This window comes from Dermochelys coriacea, chromosome 26 (assembly GCF_009764565.3).
Source record: "Dermochelys coriacea isolate rDerCor1 chromosome 26, rDerCor1.pri.v4, whole genome shotgun sequence".
NCBI lineage: Eukaryota > Metazoa > Chordata > Testudines > Dermochelyidae > Dermochelys > Dermochelys coriacea.
Genome location: NC_050093.1, coordinates 13,324,017 through 13,339,257, shown reverse-complemented (window position 1 = coordinate 13,339,257; position 15,241 = coordinate 13,324,017). Strand labels below are relative to the sequence as shown.

The 15,241-nt window shown below is 51.7% G+C and overlaps 1 protein-coding gene across 2 annotated transcripts in view; it reads right to left on the bottom strand.

The window, feature by feature from the left end:
* Window positions 1–15,241, bottom strand: part of KCNIP3 (potassium voltage-gated channel interacting protein 3) — an 82,897-nt gene that overhangs the window by 66,240 nt on the left and 1,416 nt on the right. The window contains exon 1 of one of the 2 annotated variants that reach the window (XM_038385132.2): window positions 9,955–10,063. The exons of the other annotated variant lie outside the window; for it this stretch is intronic. Within the exon in view, the coding sequence (XP_038241060.1) occupies window positions 9,955–9,960 (6 nt within the window). The 5' untranslated portion in view covers window positions 9,961–10,063. Of the gene's footprint in view, window positions 1–9,954; window positions 10,064–15,241 lie in introns of those variants that run through there. 2 annotated transcript variants of the gene reach the window in all.

The following is a 15,241-nucleotide window of genomic DNA, read 5'->3' as shown; positions in this document are numbered from 1 at the left end:
CGTGCCACGCTCTGCACAGAAACTCCCCCAGAGCGTTCTGCCTCTGGCCAGGACCATTACAGGTGCATTCCCAGTCCCCATAGCTGTCACCCCCCACAGCCCCCATTCTCATCCCAACACACACACACACACACACACACACATCCTCCCATCCCACTTTAGCCTGCCTGCAGGGGCAGTTCTGAAGAGATGCTGCCACAGGGATGAGATGATGGTGGTTTCCTAAGGCCCAGCCTCTTCCTCTTTCCTGAGGAAGGGGTGGCCTGGAGTTGTGAGAATGCTAGATTGGCAACCAGGTGCACCAAGCTCTGATCCTGATGCTGACACAGACTAAGGGTAGCCTTGAGCCTGTTTCTTAGCCTTTGTGCCTCAGTTTCCCCTCTGTGATGCCAGGATGACAGTTACAACCCTACTTCACTGGCAGGTCGGGACATCCAAAGTGTTTTACGAACACTGAGCTCTTCCGATGGGAGGTGCTGCCCTTTGTCCAGTGCCCAAATACCACAATGATGGGCACTTAGAAACACACGTAAGGAGTTCAGGCTGGCATAACCAGTGCCCAGATTGCGGTTTCTAAACTCCAAGGAGCGCATCTGTAAAGATAACAGAGCTGCGTGTCTGCTGAATAATTGATGGTTTTATTCCATCTCCCACTGAAAAGAGAACTGACCTCAATCCGTCTGTCCGTCAGAGCCAGCTTCTCTTTTCATTGCATGCAAAGCGATGTGACAATGATTCGGTATGGGGGGGCTGCCTGGAAGTGATAACGGCATATCAGTCGTGCCTGCCATCCAAGGAGCTCAGGGCCCTTGGCAAGCATTGATTAGCCAGCCAACGTCCCTGTGCCAAGGAAGGTAGACAGATACCATTATACCTGTTTTACTGAGAGGAAAACTGAGGCACAGAGCTCAAGGCCGATATTTTCCAAAGTATCCACTGCTCTGGGGACCCAGCTTGCTACACTTCAGGTGTCCAGCCATGTAGCCAAAACGGAGGCAGGCCAAAAGCTTTCAAGTCACTTGCCTAAGACATCTCAGGACATCAGTAGAAGAGCTGGGAGCTCCCAATTCCCTGCTCTGAACCACTAGTTTAAACTCCCTGTCTCTGGAAATATTGATTTTCCACTGCTGTCTGCAATTCACTCTGACAGTAATGAGGACTGTCTCTTTAGTCAGGCCATTCAGTTATTTGTGGCTTCACGCCACACACATACAGCCAGGGGCTGGCTTTAGCCGATCAAGCCCTAGGACCTCGCATGGTCTCGCCTTAGGCTGTGTGAGCCCTTTGCAAGTGGTACTGCTGCCAGGCCACCATGCCGGGCATATCAGCCACATGAGTGGGTACAATACTCTCAGTAAAAGGCAGAGTTCGGATTGCAGCTACCTGTCCTCAGGGCAATTTGGAGCCTGGGTGGCTTCCATCCACACCCTGCACTTCCATGTGAATAGGCTTTAAAGCAACCCTGCTCGCTCCTTCCCCCAGCCTCTGTCCCCTCCCTCTGGGTGTAACCCAGCACTCCAGCAAAACGTCTTTGACTTCTGTTGGCATCACGATGGTGCAAAGATCACAGTACGGGAGCCTGTGTGGAGACAGCAGCCTCTCTAAGCTCCAGCTGGAACAACATCTGGACCTGCCTCCTCCTTCAGCTTTTCCTAGCCTGAGTAGTTCTGTGTGATTGGCCCAAGATGCCAGGGGAGATGCCCAGCTCGTAGGGAAGCAGCTGCCACCTATCCCATCAGTCATTCCCACCAACCTGGCTCACCACTGGCACAGAATCCGTCCCAATGGACACAGGCAAAGTTAAGAAAGCCAAGCCACCAAAGTGGGGGATATTCAGCCAGCTCCCACAACGCGTCTCTCTTCAGCTCGAGTCACCCCGCTCACAGACAAGCTGCCATGCCGCACAGAACATGCGTCCTGGATCAGGGCACGCTCGCTGCAGCGACATGCGATGCACGATTCAACAGACCAAAGGGGCTCTGTGTTACCGAAGTGATTTGAGTAGTTCAGAGCCAGCTAAGCCCAGCAGACAGATGGCCTGGGAGTCACGGTTTTTAAAGCACATTATAACTACAAACTTGACAAGCTGGGGTTTTTTTTAAATTACAGATTTTTCCAGCTAAGCAAAGTCAGGCTTGCTTAGGCTGGTGGCTCACAACAAATTCACCAGCCTGTCCCTTGGACGGCTGCGGGGTTGTCTGCTGGAAAGGCAAAGTGGGGGGGAAGCTAACAGGTTTCCTGGGATTTGCCCCAGAGGCTCCTGCCAAAAAGATATCGGGGCACCCCAGGCTCTGAAATGAGAGCTGATGTAGCGACGATGTAGAGTCTGGGATAAGGCCTAAGACATGTCCCAGCACAGGGTGTCAAATAGAATTCAGAAGAGGGGAACTGGGACTCAGGACCCCTAGGTAAGTTTCTTCTTCATGAGTGCGCTACTGAGTCAAGTCCAGTGAGCCCACGCTGGGGCAGAGTCAGGATCCAGAAGGAAGTCACTTATCTTGGTCCGTAACCATCTCCCCAGCGCTTCCTTTCTACACGTCAAGCTATTTTCTAGGTGGACCAGGCTTCACACATCACACCCAATATACCATCTGCAGTGGAGAAAACCAGAGACGCGCACCAAAGGGGCGGGGGGGGGGGCGGGGGGAGAGCAGCTCTGGTTTCTGAGAGCCGGTGAGATGTTGATGTGTTGCAGCTGGAGAATCTTCACTCCTGGCAGATGGTCGTCTCCCCCACCACCACCACCTGTACAGCCGAGCCAGGGGGTGAGATTCTATGGCTGGCAAGTTTGCGGGAAGGTGGATTTGTGCACACACAGAGCAGAAGGAAAAGCTAAGTCTTTCCTGCAGGAGAGCGCCCATCAACCAAATAAGGGCTGGAGGGATCGGGCCAAGAACACAACATGAAGGGACACCAGAGTCAGAGCAGCTGTTGGGCTAGAAGAGAGGAGGTTTGGCAGCAGTCAAGTCTCAGCACTGGGCGGACTTGAGAGGAACCATCTTAGATCCAGTCTGATCCTCCATCTACTGACCCCATCGCAGACTGCTCGTGGGACCCTCTGCCTAGCCTGACTGATGATTTTACAGAGCCCCAACACTGGGCCATCAATTGCTTGCTAAGTGGTGGTGCGGGGGGGAAGATGATAGAGGAGGAAACTGACTTTCATGGCTTCACCTCCAGAAGAGAACATAAGAGTGGCCAGACTGGGTCAGACCAAAGGTTAATCTAGCCCAGTGTCCTGTCTGCCAACAGTGGCCAGTGCCAGGTGCCCCAGAGGGAATGCAGAGAACAGGTAACCATCAAGTGATCCATCCCCTGTGGCCTATTCCCAGTTTCTGGCAAAAAAACAAACAAGAGGGGTGGCTGCAAGGCTGCTCAGGGTACGGTTCCCAAACCTGCAGGGTTCCTTCCCACCCCTTGTCTTGCTTTAAGCATCTTCCTGCTCCACCAGGGTTGAGAAGTGACAGGGAATCTGGGCAGGGGGAGGCATGACCCATATGGCCTGCTTTGTGCCACGCATGACACCCGCAGTGCAGCATCTGTCCCTCCATGTGACGAGCACCTCATCGCTGCCCATCAATAATGCACAGCGCTTCCCCTTTTGTTGTCAGCTTTACTGGCTTGTTCATTATTTATCAGCATGGGCTAATTCCACCTGACAGGTGCACTTGTTCCTGGGAACCTTGGCCCAGAAGGATACTGCCCAGGTCAGAACTAGACAAAAGGAGACACGGCTCATTGGAGACACATCCCAAGAGACTCCAGCACAAACGCACACTTCCTAAACTTCTGCTGGATGTCACAAGTCTGCCACTCTCATGCACAGAGACCGTCCGATGCAGGCATTTGTTATACCCATGCCCTGGCATCCAAGTACATTTCTAAGGCCCTGTTTGAACAGATAGATCCCAAAGTACTTCAGCAAGAAGCAAGACTCCTTTCTGGTTTAACGCCTTTGGCTTTAGAGTTTGGCTCAAGCAATCCAGGATTCACTTTGCTCATCACTGAAATGCAGCCACCTCTGGAGTGGAAGCTGACAGCTGTTTAATGTGACTTGGTGTATCCATGATGAACCACATGATGAACTGGAGCCATTCCAGATCAGAGCAAAAAGGACGAGAGATTTGGAGGAGCTGGGCAGGGCCATGCTGCAGAAGAAATGGCTATGGGGAGAACTAGAAATGCAAGGGATGTTCTAAAGATGACAGGGACCAATTATTCTCATTAGTGGCTGAGGACAGAACAAGTAGGGATCGGCTCAGAGCTGCAGCAGGGGAAATATAGGTTAAATGTTACACAAAACTCGCCAATCCTTTGCCCTTCTCCTAAGCCCTCTTGGCACAGAATCTCCCAGGGCTTTGGTGACATTAACTAGTTAATAACTTCCAGCTCTCCTGCAAGCTGAGTATTCTCATCATTATACAGATGGGGAAACTGAGGCACAGAACTTCAGTGACAAAACTCACCCTGCAGATCAGTGGCAGAGTTGTGAAGAGAACCCAGGAGTCCTCACTTCCTACTTTCCTATCCTAACCATGCAGAAACTCTCTTCTGAAGCAAGGAACTGAACCCAGGAGTCCTGTCTCCTAGCCCATGCTGTGTTGGCTAGGCAACACTGGCTCCCAGACAGACAGCTGACTTCCCCTCCCCAGTTTATCATCTGAGCTGCCTTGAGCCTGTGTCCTTTTGGCTTTCTTCCTTCCCCAGGACTGGTCCTGCTTCTCAGACCCCATGGGAAATGCTAAACAGGGAGCAATTGCAAACACCAGAGAGGGAGAAAGAAATACATGGGGGATTTGGGGCTGGACCTAGCAGAGGCTAGCAACTGGGAATACAATTCACCATGCTTTCACCTGTTAGATACAAGGGAGACCCTAGCTAGTCAATGGAACAAGCTGCCAAGGGTGGTCCTGAACTCATGGTCTCTGGAGGCATTCAACACTCAACTTTTTATCCAGTACTCGGTAGGGCTGGCTTTGTAACACCATGAACTACATCACTGCTCTCGTGTATACCGGGAGTGCCGCTCCAAGCTCTCGGCACTCCCCTCGAATGCTTGTGGAGCCTTGCCTGCAGCCCGTCTCCTTCCCTTGAGGTAGCAATTTGGTTTGGAACCTCAGAACATCCAGAGTTTCACGGCACAGACAACAGAAAGGACAGCAGTGAGGCCAGGGGGCAAGACCCCAGGCTTGTTGCTAAGGGAAGGGGGAGAACAGATCATAAGAACATAAGAACGGCCATCCTGGGTCAGACCAAAGGTCCATCTAGCCCAGTATCCTGCCTTCTGACAGTGGCCAATGCCGGGTGCCCCAGAGGTAATGAACAGAACAGGGAATCATCAAGTGATCCATCCCCTGTGGCCCATTCCCAGCTTCTGGCAAACAGAAGCTAGGGAGAAGAGGTTCTGCATCTCCTTGGCTGGCTTCAGTGAATCCCGTTGGCTGGGGAAGGCTTTGCGAGATTTCAGCCCTCCAGAGCCTGCAGAGAGCAAGTAGCACACGCTGCTTCCCAAGGAAGGGGCAGGAATGTGCGGCTGGGTAGAGGGAGGATTCGTATGGGCTGTACTGGGCCGGAACTCACTCCTAGCACTGCCACCACAATGCTGCCTATGGCCTCTCGCTGCCCAGGACGAAGGGCTCTGGTTTCCCTTCTTCCACAGGCTGTCCAAGCTTCTCTGCATTGGCAAGGCCTCTCTGCAACAAGTCCCATCTGCAAATCTCTGACTTAGATCATCTACCCAGCCCATCCCCTCCACCTGGCCATCACTCCTGACTTTCTTCCACCTCCACAATAACTTCTCAAGCCACCCCTGAAACCACCCGTCCCATCCTGCATTCTGCCCCCAACATTGCCCCATCACTCCAGTTTTGCATCCTGCTGCGTCAGCTTGTGCCCACAGACTGTTGCTCATTGGGGCAGGTACCCTGCTGACGTGGCACTGCCTACCTACCATGCCAGGCTGCCCCTGCTTGCTTCATGTCTAAACAGCTCATAAAATCTCCAGCAGCATGCAGCTATCCGGCCTATTATCAGGGCAGGCGAGGGAATGGGGCAAGGGGAGGTGGGAATGGGAGCTGTTTACTCAACTTACAAAGCAATTACAGGAGCTAAAATTAGAAGCGATCTGGAGGAGCCCAGCTGGGACATCAAAAGCAAGCACAGAGGTTGGAAACGGCGCACAGGGGCTTTGCATTAGCACCTGGGTGCAGCATTCTGCCTTCAGCTGCAGGTATGCAACCCCATTCACTGTCTGGGATTTATTCACGAGAACCACTCAGAGCTCCTTTCTAGAACCAGACTGCAGAGCTCTGAGCACCAGGGTTTTGCAGTGCAATTGCACCATCGGCCTCCAAGTGTGGGTTGTTATAAAGATTACCATTCATCTGAACTGGAATCCTAAATCCACCATCCCCCACCACTAGATTTGGGATATTCAGATCCTCCAGTGCTGGGTCAGATCCTAAATGGACCTGTTTTCCACAGCTAGCTTGGATGCAGTCCACGACTGGAAGAAGTCCCACAAAATCAGCCTGCGGGATTTTAGGGCGCTTGAACCCACGCTTCAAATCCTATTCCAGGTCCACACCTCTCCTCCTCAGTCCTCTTTTGCTAGCCCTGTTAGATCAACCTGGGATCGGGAAGTCCAGACCTTTGCAAAAGGTCTCTGGTAGTAAAGATCTACCCTCAGTTACCATCCTGCCTTGGAGTGGGACAGCTCAGAGTCTGGCTCTTCATTTGGGAGCGTAGTTAACAGTTCTACCAAGTGCTGCTGCAGGCACACGGCTATTTTTAGGCACAAGCAGGGCACAGCAAGCATGTAAATATCTACCCGTGCTGGGGATTACACCTCATCACCTGAGCCAGCAGATCTGATGGATACACACAGGGGCAGAGGCCGTGGGAGTTCCAACGTGCTATTTTTGTAGCACGGTTTTTACAGGGTGGAACCTGCACTTTAAGTCACCGGGAACCAGGTTAATTGCCCCCTCAGAAGTTATCATTAAGCAGCATGAAACGGAGCAAAAGTAGAAAGTTGGGGTGGGGTGGAGAAGGGACAAAGCGTTCTGCAGGAACGGGGGGTTGCTGAGCTAAGACAGACTGGGCTGCAGGATCTGAGGCAGGACGGGGAACAAGTCAAGGGATGTCAAAGTAAAGGAGAGAATGGACAGGGTGGAATAAAGGGTGTGTGAGGGGGAATAGGATTTAAAGGAGAGAAATTGACTAGAAAGTGAAAGGTAAGCTAGAGTCAGATACTGGGGGGGGGGAGGGTGATATAAGAACTTGGCAGGGCAAGTGGAAGAGGGGGTAACCCAGCGCGGGGGGGCAAGCAGGAGGGGGAGCATGAAGATCAGTAACAGGAGGGTGGTAAATAAGTGGAGCACCCATTCAAGCCCAACAACCACCCCAGGAGGCTGCCCTCTGTCTAGAAATGGGGCTGGGATGGTTACAGCAGCACTTGGCAAATACAGGGGGGTCGAGCAAGGCTGATCACTTGCAAACCACACTGTGCTGGGCTGCAGAGAGCTTTAACTCCACTGGCAAAGCTCACAGCTCAGGAGCCGCTTCCTTCCCCACGGGGGAACAAGCCCATCTGCAAGTAAGAGACCAACGTCTCAGCCAGCTGCGAGGCTCCAGGTGGCAGAAACAGAACCAGGACCCTCCAGCTACGCTGGAAAAGCACCTAGATGCTGTCTTTTAATAGCGCAACATGAGGGTCAGGTGACCTTTAGGCCTTAAAGTTACGCACATCCCAGGACGGTGATCCATGCCCCCAATCATTCCTATTTCCGAGGGGGCTGCCCAACATCTTAATATTAATGCTTTAATATTAATGCTTTCGTGAGCTACAGCTCACTTCATCGGATAGCTCATGAAAGCTTATGCTCTAATAAATTTGTTAGTCTCTAAGGTGCCACAAGTACTCCTTTTCTTTTTGCGAATACAGACTAACACGGCTGCTACTCTGAAACCTATAAAAGCAGGACATCTGGTCACCCTACGGGTACCGATTGGTTCCCCCTACCCACTGGAAAGTCTCAGTAGCCAAGGGATGATCAGGCCCAGGATATATATATATATATATATATATCCTCTTTCTTGCAGGCTCATCAGCAAAGCATAGGGCACAGGGGACCACACTGGAAGGAGCTAGGACACCTAAGAAAATGACACCGGTTGTCTGCAAAGCATCCTCTACTACACCAGTACCTGATCAGCTAGTATGACCTGATGGGACCTAGTAGCTTTCAGCACCATAGCGAAGCATGAGCGAGACCACTAGCAGTTAAGCTGGGCATCTCCCCGTGAGAAGGGCTCAGTGGCTAATAATCCATTGCCCAGTGTCATCCGATCTTGTTAGGTCACCAGTTCATACCCAGCCCAGGTCAGCATTGACTGACGGGCATTCAATGGCTGCTCGGTGACCTACATAAAATAAGGTGGAAGGGGTGAAACATGATTTGGGAATGAAAAGCCATTTTGTGGGCCCCCCCAATGTTTTGATGAAAGTTTTTCAATCAGCTTGAGTGGCCGGGGGGGGGGGTTGGGGGGCTATGAGCCCAGTTCCTTGGGAGAGGGTATATACAGCACAAAGACCACAACTCGGGTACTTAGGGTGACCAGATAGCAACTGTGAAAAAACGGGACGGGGGTGTGGGGTAATTGGTGCCTATATAAGAAAAAGTCCCCAAAAATGGGACTGTCCCTATAAAAGCAAAAAGAAAAGGAGTACTTGTGGCACCTTAGAGACTAACAAATTTATTAGAGCATAAGCTTTCGTGAGCTACAGCTCACTTCATCGGATAGCTCATGAAAGCTTATGCTCTAATAAATTTGTTAGTCTCTAAGGTGCCACAAGTCCTCCTTTTCTTTTTGTGAATACAGACTAACACAGCTGCTACTCTGAAACCTATAAAAGCAGGACATCTGGTCACCCTATGGGTACCGATTGGTTCCCCCTACCCACTGGAATGTCTCAGTAGCCAAGGGATGATCAGGCCCTGGAGACCCATCTCCTCTCCACTCCCTACAGGGCTCTCTCCAGAGTTGAGAGGTGCTGATGGGGAAATATCCAGGCTGCACCTGTTCTGGGAGGTAATTAGAGGGATTGGGACCCAGGGCTGCTCCGCCATCAGCTAGAGGGAATGTGGGGTGTGTGTAAGGACGGGGAAGAAAGGGAATAGGAATTGGTGAGAGAGCAGAGGGATGGAGGGAGGGGGATCCGAGATTTGCAGGGAGCCTGGGCAGGTCCATGGGGTGGAAGGAGAACAGGAGGGGGTCAGAGTAAAGGGGAGGAGTGGGTGGAAAGGGGGATCTGAGAGCACGGGTGAGGGAAAGAGGGGCAAGTGATCGGTGCTGGCGGGAGGGTGAAGGGGGAGCATGGAACAAGGGAGCAGGGCGGGGGATAAGGTGGGAGGGTCAAAGCCCGGCGGGTCAGGAGGGGAAAAGGGAAGGGGCTGGGCTGGACAGTGGGATGGAGGTAGGAGCGGGGGCTGAGGCAATAGGACAGGCTGGGAGTTGGAGCTTCCCCAGGATCCTGTCCCTGGTCCGTGTCCTGGGTGTCCCCCCCGGACTCCTGTCCCCTCCTGCCCGTCTAGGATCCAGCCCCATGGCAGGGTTTCAGTGCTTCCCTCCACAGCGAGGGAGGGGGTGGCCCTGCCCCCCCACGCCCCTGTCCCTCAGGGCGCTCTCAAGGCAGCCTCTAGGGGCACGCTCTTCCCGGGGGTCTCTCCGCAGACCCCCACCCTGAGCACCGCCCGTGGGCATGGGGCAGGGGATGCCCCCCCCTACACACACACAACCCCGGACCTCTCCCCTGCACCCAGCCTCTCCCCCGGCCCCCCACCCAACTTCCCCTGCCTGGACGCCCCCGACGGGCAGGTGTCCACGGTGCCCGAGCGTCCCCCCTTCCCCGGCCGGGCCGGGCCATGCCCGGTGCCAGGCGGGCCCCGCTACCTGCATGGCTCGCTCGCGGGAGCCTGCCCGGGGATCGCCGCTCCGAGCCGCCTCCAGCCCCGCCGCCAGCGGGACTCAGCGCCGGGACTCCGGGCCAGCGCTCAGCCCCCGCCCAGCACCGAGCCAGCCCCTTAACCCTCCGGTGCCCGGCCCTCCCAAACCCGCCCCCCGTCTCCAGCCAGCCCGCACTGCAGAGTCCGGAGCCAGGGAGAGGGGGAGGATGGAGAGACAGGGGTGCCTGGGGCAGGGGAGGTGTGGGTGGGGAGGGACGGACAAAGCCGTGGGGATGGAGAGACAGATGGGGGTGGACAGAGGCGTGTATGGGGAGGGCGAGACAGAGAGATGTAGCCACGGGGAAGGATAGATGTGCATGGAGCCAGGTAGGGATAGATGTGTATGGGTTAGATAGATGTGTATGGGGATGGGTGGATGGACAGATTGATGTGTATGGAGATAGGTAGGTATATATGAGGAAAGGTAAATGTATATGGGGATGGATGGATAGACAGGTGTCTCTGGGGACGGACGGATGGATAGACAGGTGTCTGTGGAGATACATAGATGTATATGGGGAGGGATGGATAGATAGGTGTCTCTGGGGACGGACGGATGGATAGACAGGTGTCTGTGGAGATACATAGATGTATATGGGGAGGGATGGATAGATAGGTGTCTCTGGGGACGGACGGATGGATAGACAGGTGTCTGTGGAGATACATAGATGTATATGGGGAGGGATGGATAGATAGGTGTCTCTGGGGACGGACGGATGGATAGACAGGTGTCTGTGGAGATACATAGATGTATACGGGGAGGGATGGATAGATAGGTGTCTCTGGGGACGGACGGATGGATAGACAGGTGTCTGTGGAGATACATAGATGTATATGGGGAGGGATGGATAGATAGGTGTCTCTGGGGACGGATGGATGGATAGACAGGTGTCTGTGGAGATACATAGATGTATACGGGGATGGCGGGATAGACCGGTGTCTATGGAGTTTCATAGAAAGATGTGTATGGAAATAGGTGGATGTATACGGGGATAGATCGATGTATATGGGGATGGCTGAGATGTGTACGGGGATAGAATAGATGTGTATGGGATAGATAGACAGACTGCTTATCTCAGGCTGCATAATTCAAAGGCACCCGCCTTAACCCTTTCACTCACTCCCACCTCTAGCTCACCTCCTTATCCCTTCCATCCCATGTGTCACAGTGCTCTTACCTCCCATCCCACTTTCATCTGTTCCCCTCCTTCTGCCAGGCTCCTGGGTCACCCTTCCCCCTTTCCATGCCTCATGGCTCTGCAGAATGCACACCCAGAGCATGGGGCATGGCCCCTGGGCTGGCTGCCTCTCCCACCCTTATGCACATGCCGAGCCAGTGGACAGTCTGTCCTAAGGCAAAGGGGGTGGCGTACAGGGTCAAAGGTGCTGGAACTAGGGATATGGGGCGTGCTGGAGCACCCCCTGGCTTGAAGTAATTTCCATCCTACACAGGTTCATACAGTTGGTTCAATGGCTCTCAGCACAATTGTTCCAACACCCTGTCCAGGGTGGACACTTTGGGGAGGCAGGGTTGGCTTTGGAGCAGACACTCTCTTCAGGGTAGCTGGCCATCAGGCGAACGCCTTTCCTCTCAGTGGAACGATAGTACTCAGATCCCTACCCCTCACGGGATGGGCACGGTGGCCGAGTGCATGGCTCATTCCTTCAGGATGCATGATACTCACTTCTTTCCCTCCGTGGGCAGGAGAAGCAGAACCTTCCATGACAGGGGCCCTTCCTGTGAGGGGACCCGGTCAGGTGCCCCTTCCTTCAGAGCCTGAGATGAGGAGAGAGGTTTGGATGCTGATGGACCAGGAGGAGTCTGAGCTCCCAGGTTGGAGGTGATGGGAACTCAGGAGCAGCATCTTCAGAGAATGCATGAGGCACAATTGACCAAATCCTACATTTGGCCTAATCCACCGAATTTTGGCCCATTATGGCTGGAGTAAGGCTTCAGTTGTGAGCACTGGAGGAGGGGTTTTCCCCTCATTTGCTGCTATAGATTAATGGCAGGCTTGTAGTTCGTCCACCAGCTGGTGGACCTGGGAGCCCTGGGCTAAATTCCCAGCTCTGCCACTGACCTGCTGCATGACCTTGGGCATGTCACTTCATCACTCTGTGGCTCCGTTCTGCACTGTAAAAGAGGGGCTCACAAGCCTCCTTTCCCCTCCCCCATGCCATGTCTGTATTGTCCATTGAGAACTCTTCAGGGCACGACCACTCTCTCACATTGTGTCTGTACAGAGCCGAGCATGATGGGGCCTGCAGATGCAGTTAACGATAAAGATGCCGAGATCTTTTATGTGCCGGGTGCAATTCACCGAGCGCCTTCTGGGACTGGAAATATAAGACTTGGCAGGCTGAACTGAACAGTCAGCAAAGGCACAAAATACCAGTGTTCAAAAAACAGCCCGGGGAATCTTTTGTTCTGGCGACTGCACGCAGCTTGGCACCACCTCCCTCATTAATCCACCCAACCCCTCCGCTCCGGGCCCTCGTTTGCACTGGGTAAACAGCTCCTAATAGCACCTTTGCTCTTTCATGCAAACAATGGCGTCTGGGCCCAAAAAGAACATTAAGAGCCGCTGAGGGCCCGTGTTTACTGGTTGCGAGACCAAAATATTACAGCCCTTATGCCGAGAGTGTTCATTTTCCCTTCGCATCCACTTATAACTCCTCAGAGGCAGGCATGAGAGGGTTTTGTGGGCCACATGCTCAGCTGGTGTTAATCAGCGAAGCTCCATTTACATCAATTCACACCAGCGTGGAGCTGACCCTGTTGGTTGCTTCATCTCAGCCTTTTGGCTTTGAACCAGGCTGCCATTGTCGGTTTCACCCACATCAAAACGTCTCCCAAAACACGTTGCTTTTTGATCAAAATTCACGTAGAGAAAAAGGAAGGGAGGCATTTTGATAACATCCCAATGGCTCGTTTCCACCTTTATGGAATGGAACAGCTCAAAAAGTCATTTGAAAATGAAATTCACTGGGTTTTTTTTAATATCATAAAACCATTTTTAAAAAGCTCAAAATTGGAACACAATGGTTAGATTTTATCTCAATAAAAGGACAGGCAATTAATTCCCCCCCACCCATGGGCCTGTTGACTTCTGTGGGACTGAAAATTAAGCATGTGCTTAAGTGAACTGGGTCTGAAAACTTTAATCCCAGGGGGATAAACGAACTATCCGATAGAAAAGCCAAGGGGTCTGTAGCAATGTGAGGTCCATGGGCTGATCTGATGAGTACAATAGAGGCTCAGCACCACATAGGATTCCACTCATTGTAGAGCGGTGAAAACAAAAGTCAAACCATCTTTGCTCTTTGGAAGATGTTTGGTTTTGTAAAAATTCAAAACTGCGGAATTTCCCATGAGACAGAAAATCCAGACAGAGAGAGAGAGAGAGTTTACAATCGAAGAACTCTAGAGAGATAGTCAATGGACTCAAGTGTGGTGTAATATGTGGACTACAAAATCAAGAGAACTGGGGGCTATCCCTGCCTCCATTCCAGACTGTAGGAGAACAAACTCCCTGATGAGTTGTGATCCTAAATGCATGCACTTCTGAAAGCCTTTAGAAGCACTTAGCGCCAAATTTACAATGGCATTTGGGTACGAAGCACCAGGGTTTTCAAAATCCAGCCCTTCCCACTTTGCCTGCGAGTGCTATGAGATGGATAAAGACAACTCCTCTTCCTTATGTTCTCAGTGTTACATGATGAAAATATGAGCTCACAGGGATCTGGCTATGCAGAGCTGGCAACCCTATTGTATTTATTTGGACTGAGAGCTATAATTGCATTCTGAGGCTCCCTCTCTGACAGCAAGTAGCAGCTGCTTGTGATCTGCGTAGGTGTCTGTTGGTGGAACAGGCGTGGGGAAGTGTATCCGTAAGAAAGGAGTCCCAGGTCAGTGCAGTGGGGCTAGGAAGTGAATCTTTAGCCCTCTGTTCTGGAGAGAGAGATTATAATAAGAAATTGAACACAGGTTGCATTAATAGCAAAGCAACTTGGTCTGACAGTAACAGCAAGGATCTCAAAGAGCTCACAGCAAGGACCTCAAAGTGTTTACTAGCTCCATTTTACCAAGGGGGAAATGGAGGGAGGAAGAGAAGAAATGATATGCTAAGGTCCTATCTAGCATCTGGGATCAGAACTCAGTCGTCTCAAGCCTCAATCGAGGGCCACATTCATAAGGCTAAGACAGTTTGGTTGCGCACTAACCAAGATCTGAAATTAATAATTTGCACTGGCTTGAGGGTCTAGAAAGCAGGGCCCTGTTGTGCAGGGTGGTGTATTGACACACAACAAAGATCTGGTCTGAAAAGCTGCCCATCTGAGTGCAAGACAGGCAACAGTTGGCTAGACACAGGGGGGAGCACAAGGAAACAAGGAAATGACAGTGTCCAGTGTGATAAGTAATTGTCACAACACACCCACTGCCTAATCACTAACAAACTGTAGAGCATTGCTGCTCTTTAGCTTAAGCCATAGTAACTCGTGCTTTTAGTGCTAGAGGTCCTCAGTTCAGCCCCCAGTGTATCGCAGCCATGGCATAAGTTTCACTGCAGAGGAAGGCTGGAAGCAGGACAGTAAAATGGCCTTGCTGCGGATACTTACAGGCAGCCTCTCCTATGAGTGGAAGAAAGCGTTCTTCCTCATGATTCATTTATTTAAACTTAACAGACCTAGTTGAACTGAGCCAAACTTTGATCGAAAAAAGAAAAGAGGGAAAAAATTCAAGCACATTTTCACAATTCCCCCCAATTTTTTCAACTACCTGATTGAAATTTTTCAAGTTTGCAAATTTCCATCAAAATTTCTAATTTTGTCGGGAAAAAAATTCAGTTCAAATGCCCCAAACTATTTTCATTCCCATTTTTCAATTAGCTCTAACCTTGCATTTGGTCTTTTTCTTCTTCTCTTAGCTATTTTCTCCTCGTCAGGCTGGCACTTTTGAACTATTTTAGCATCCAAGGCCTTAATTCAGCCAAGAACTTAACTTTAAGTATGTGAATGGGCCTGTTGACCTCGGTGCAACTCAAAATGAAGCACGGTGCTTAAGTGAATTGGGGCTGAAAACTTTAACATAAAGAGGATGAAAGATAAGGAACAATCAGACAGAAAAGCCAGGTCCGTAGCAATTTCAGGTCCAGGTGCTGATCTGATAAGTAGATATGCTCAGTATCTGCTCATCCCAGATGATGCAAACAAATGTCAGACCTAAGATCTTT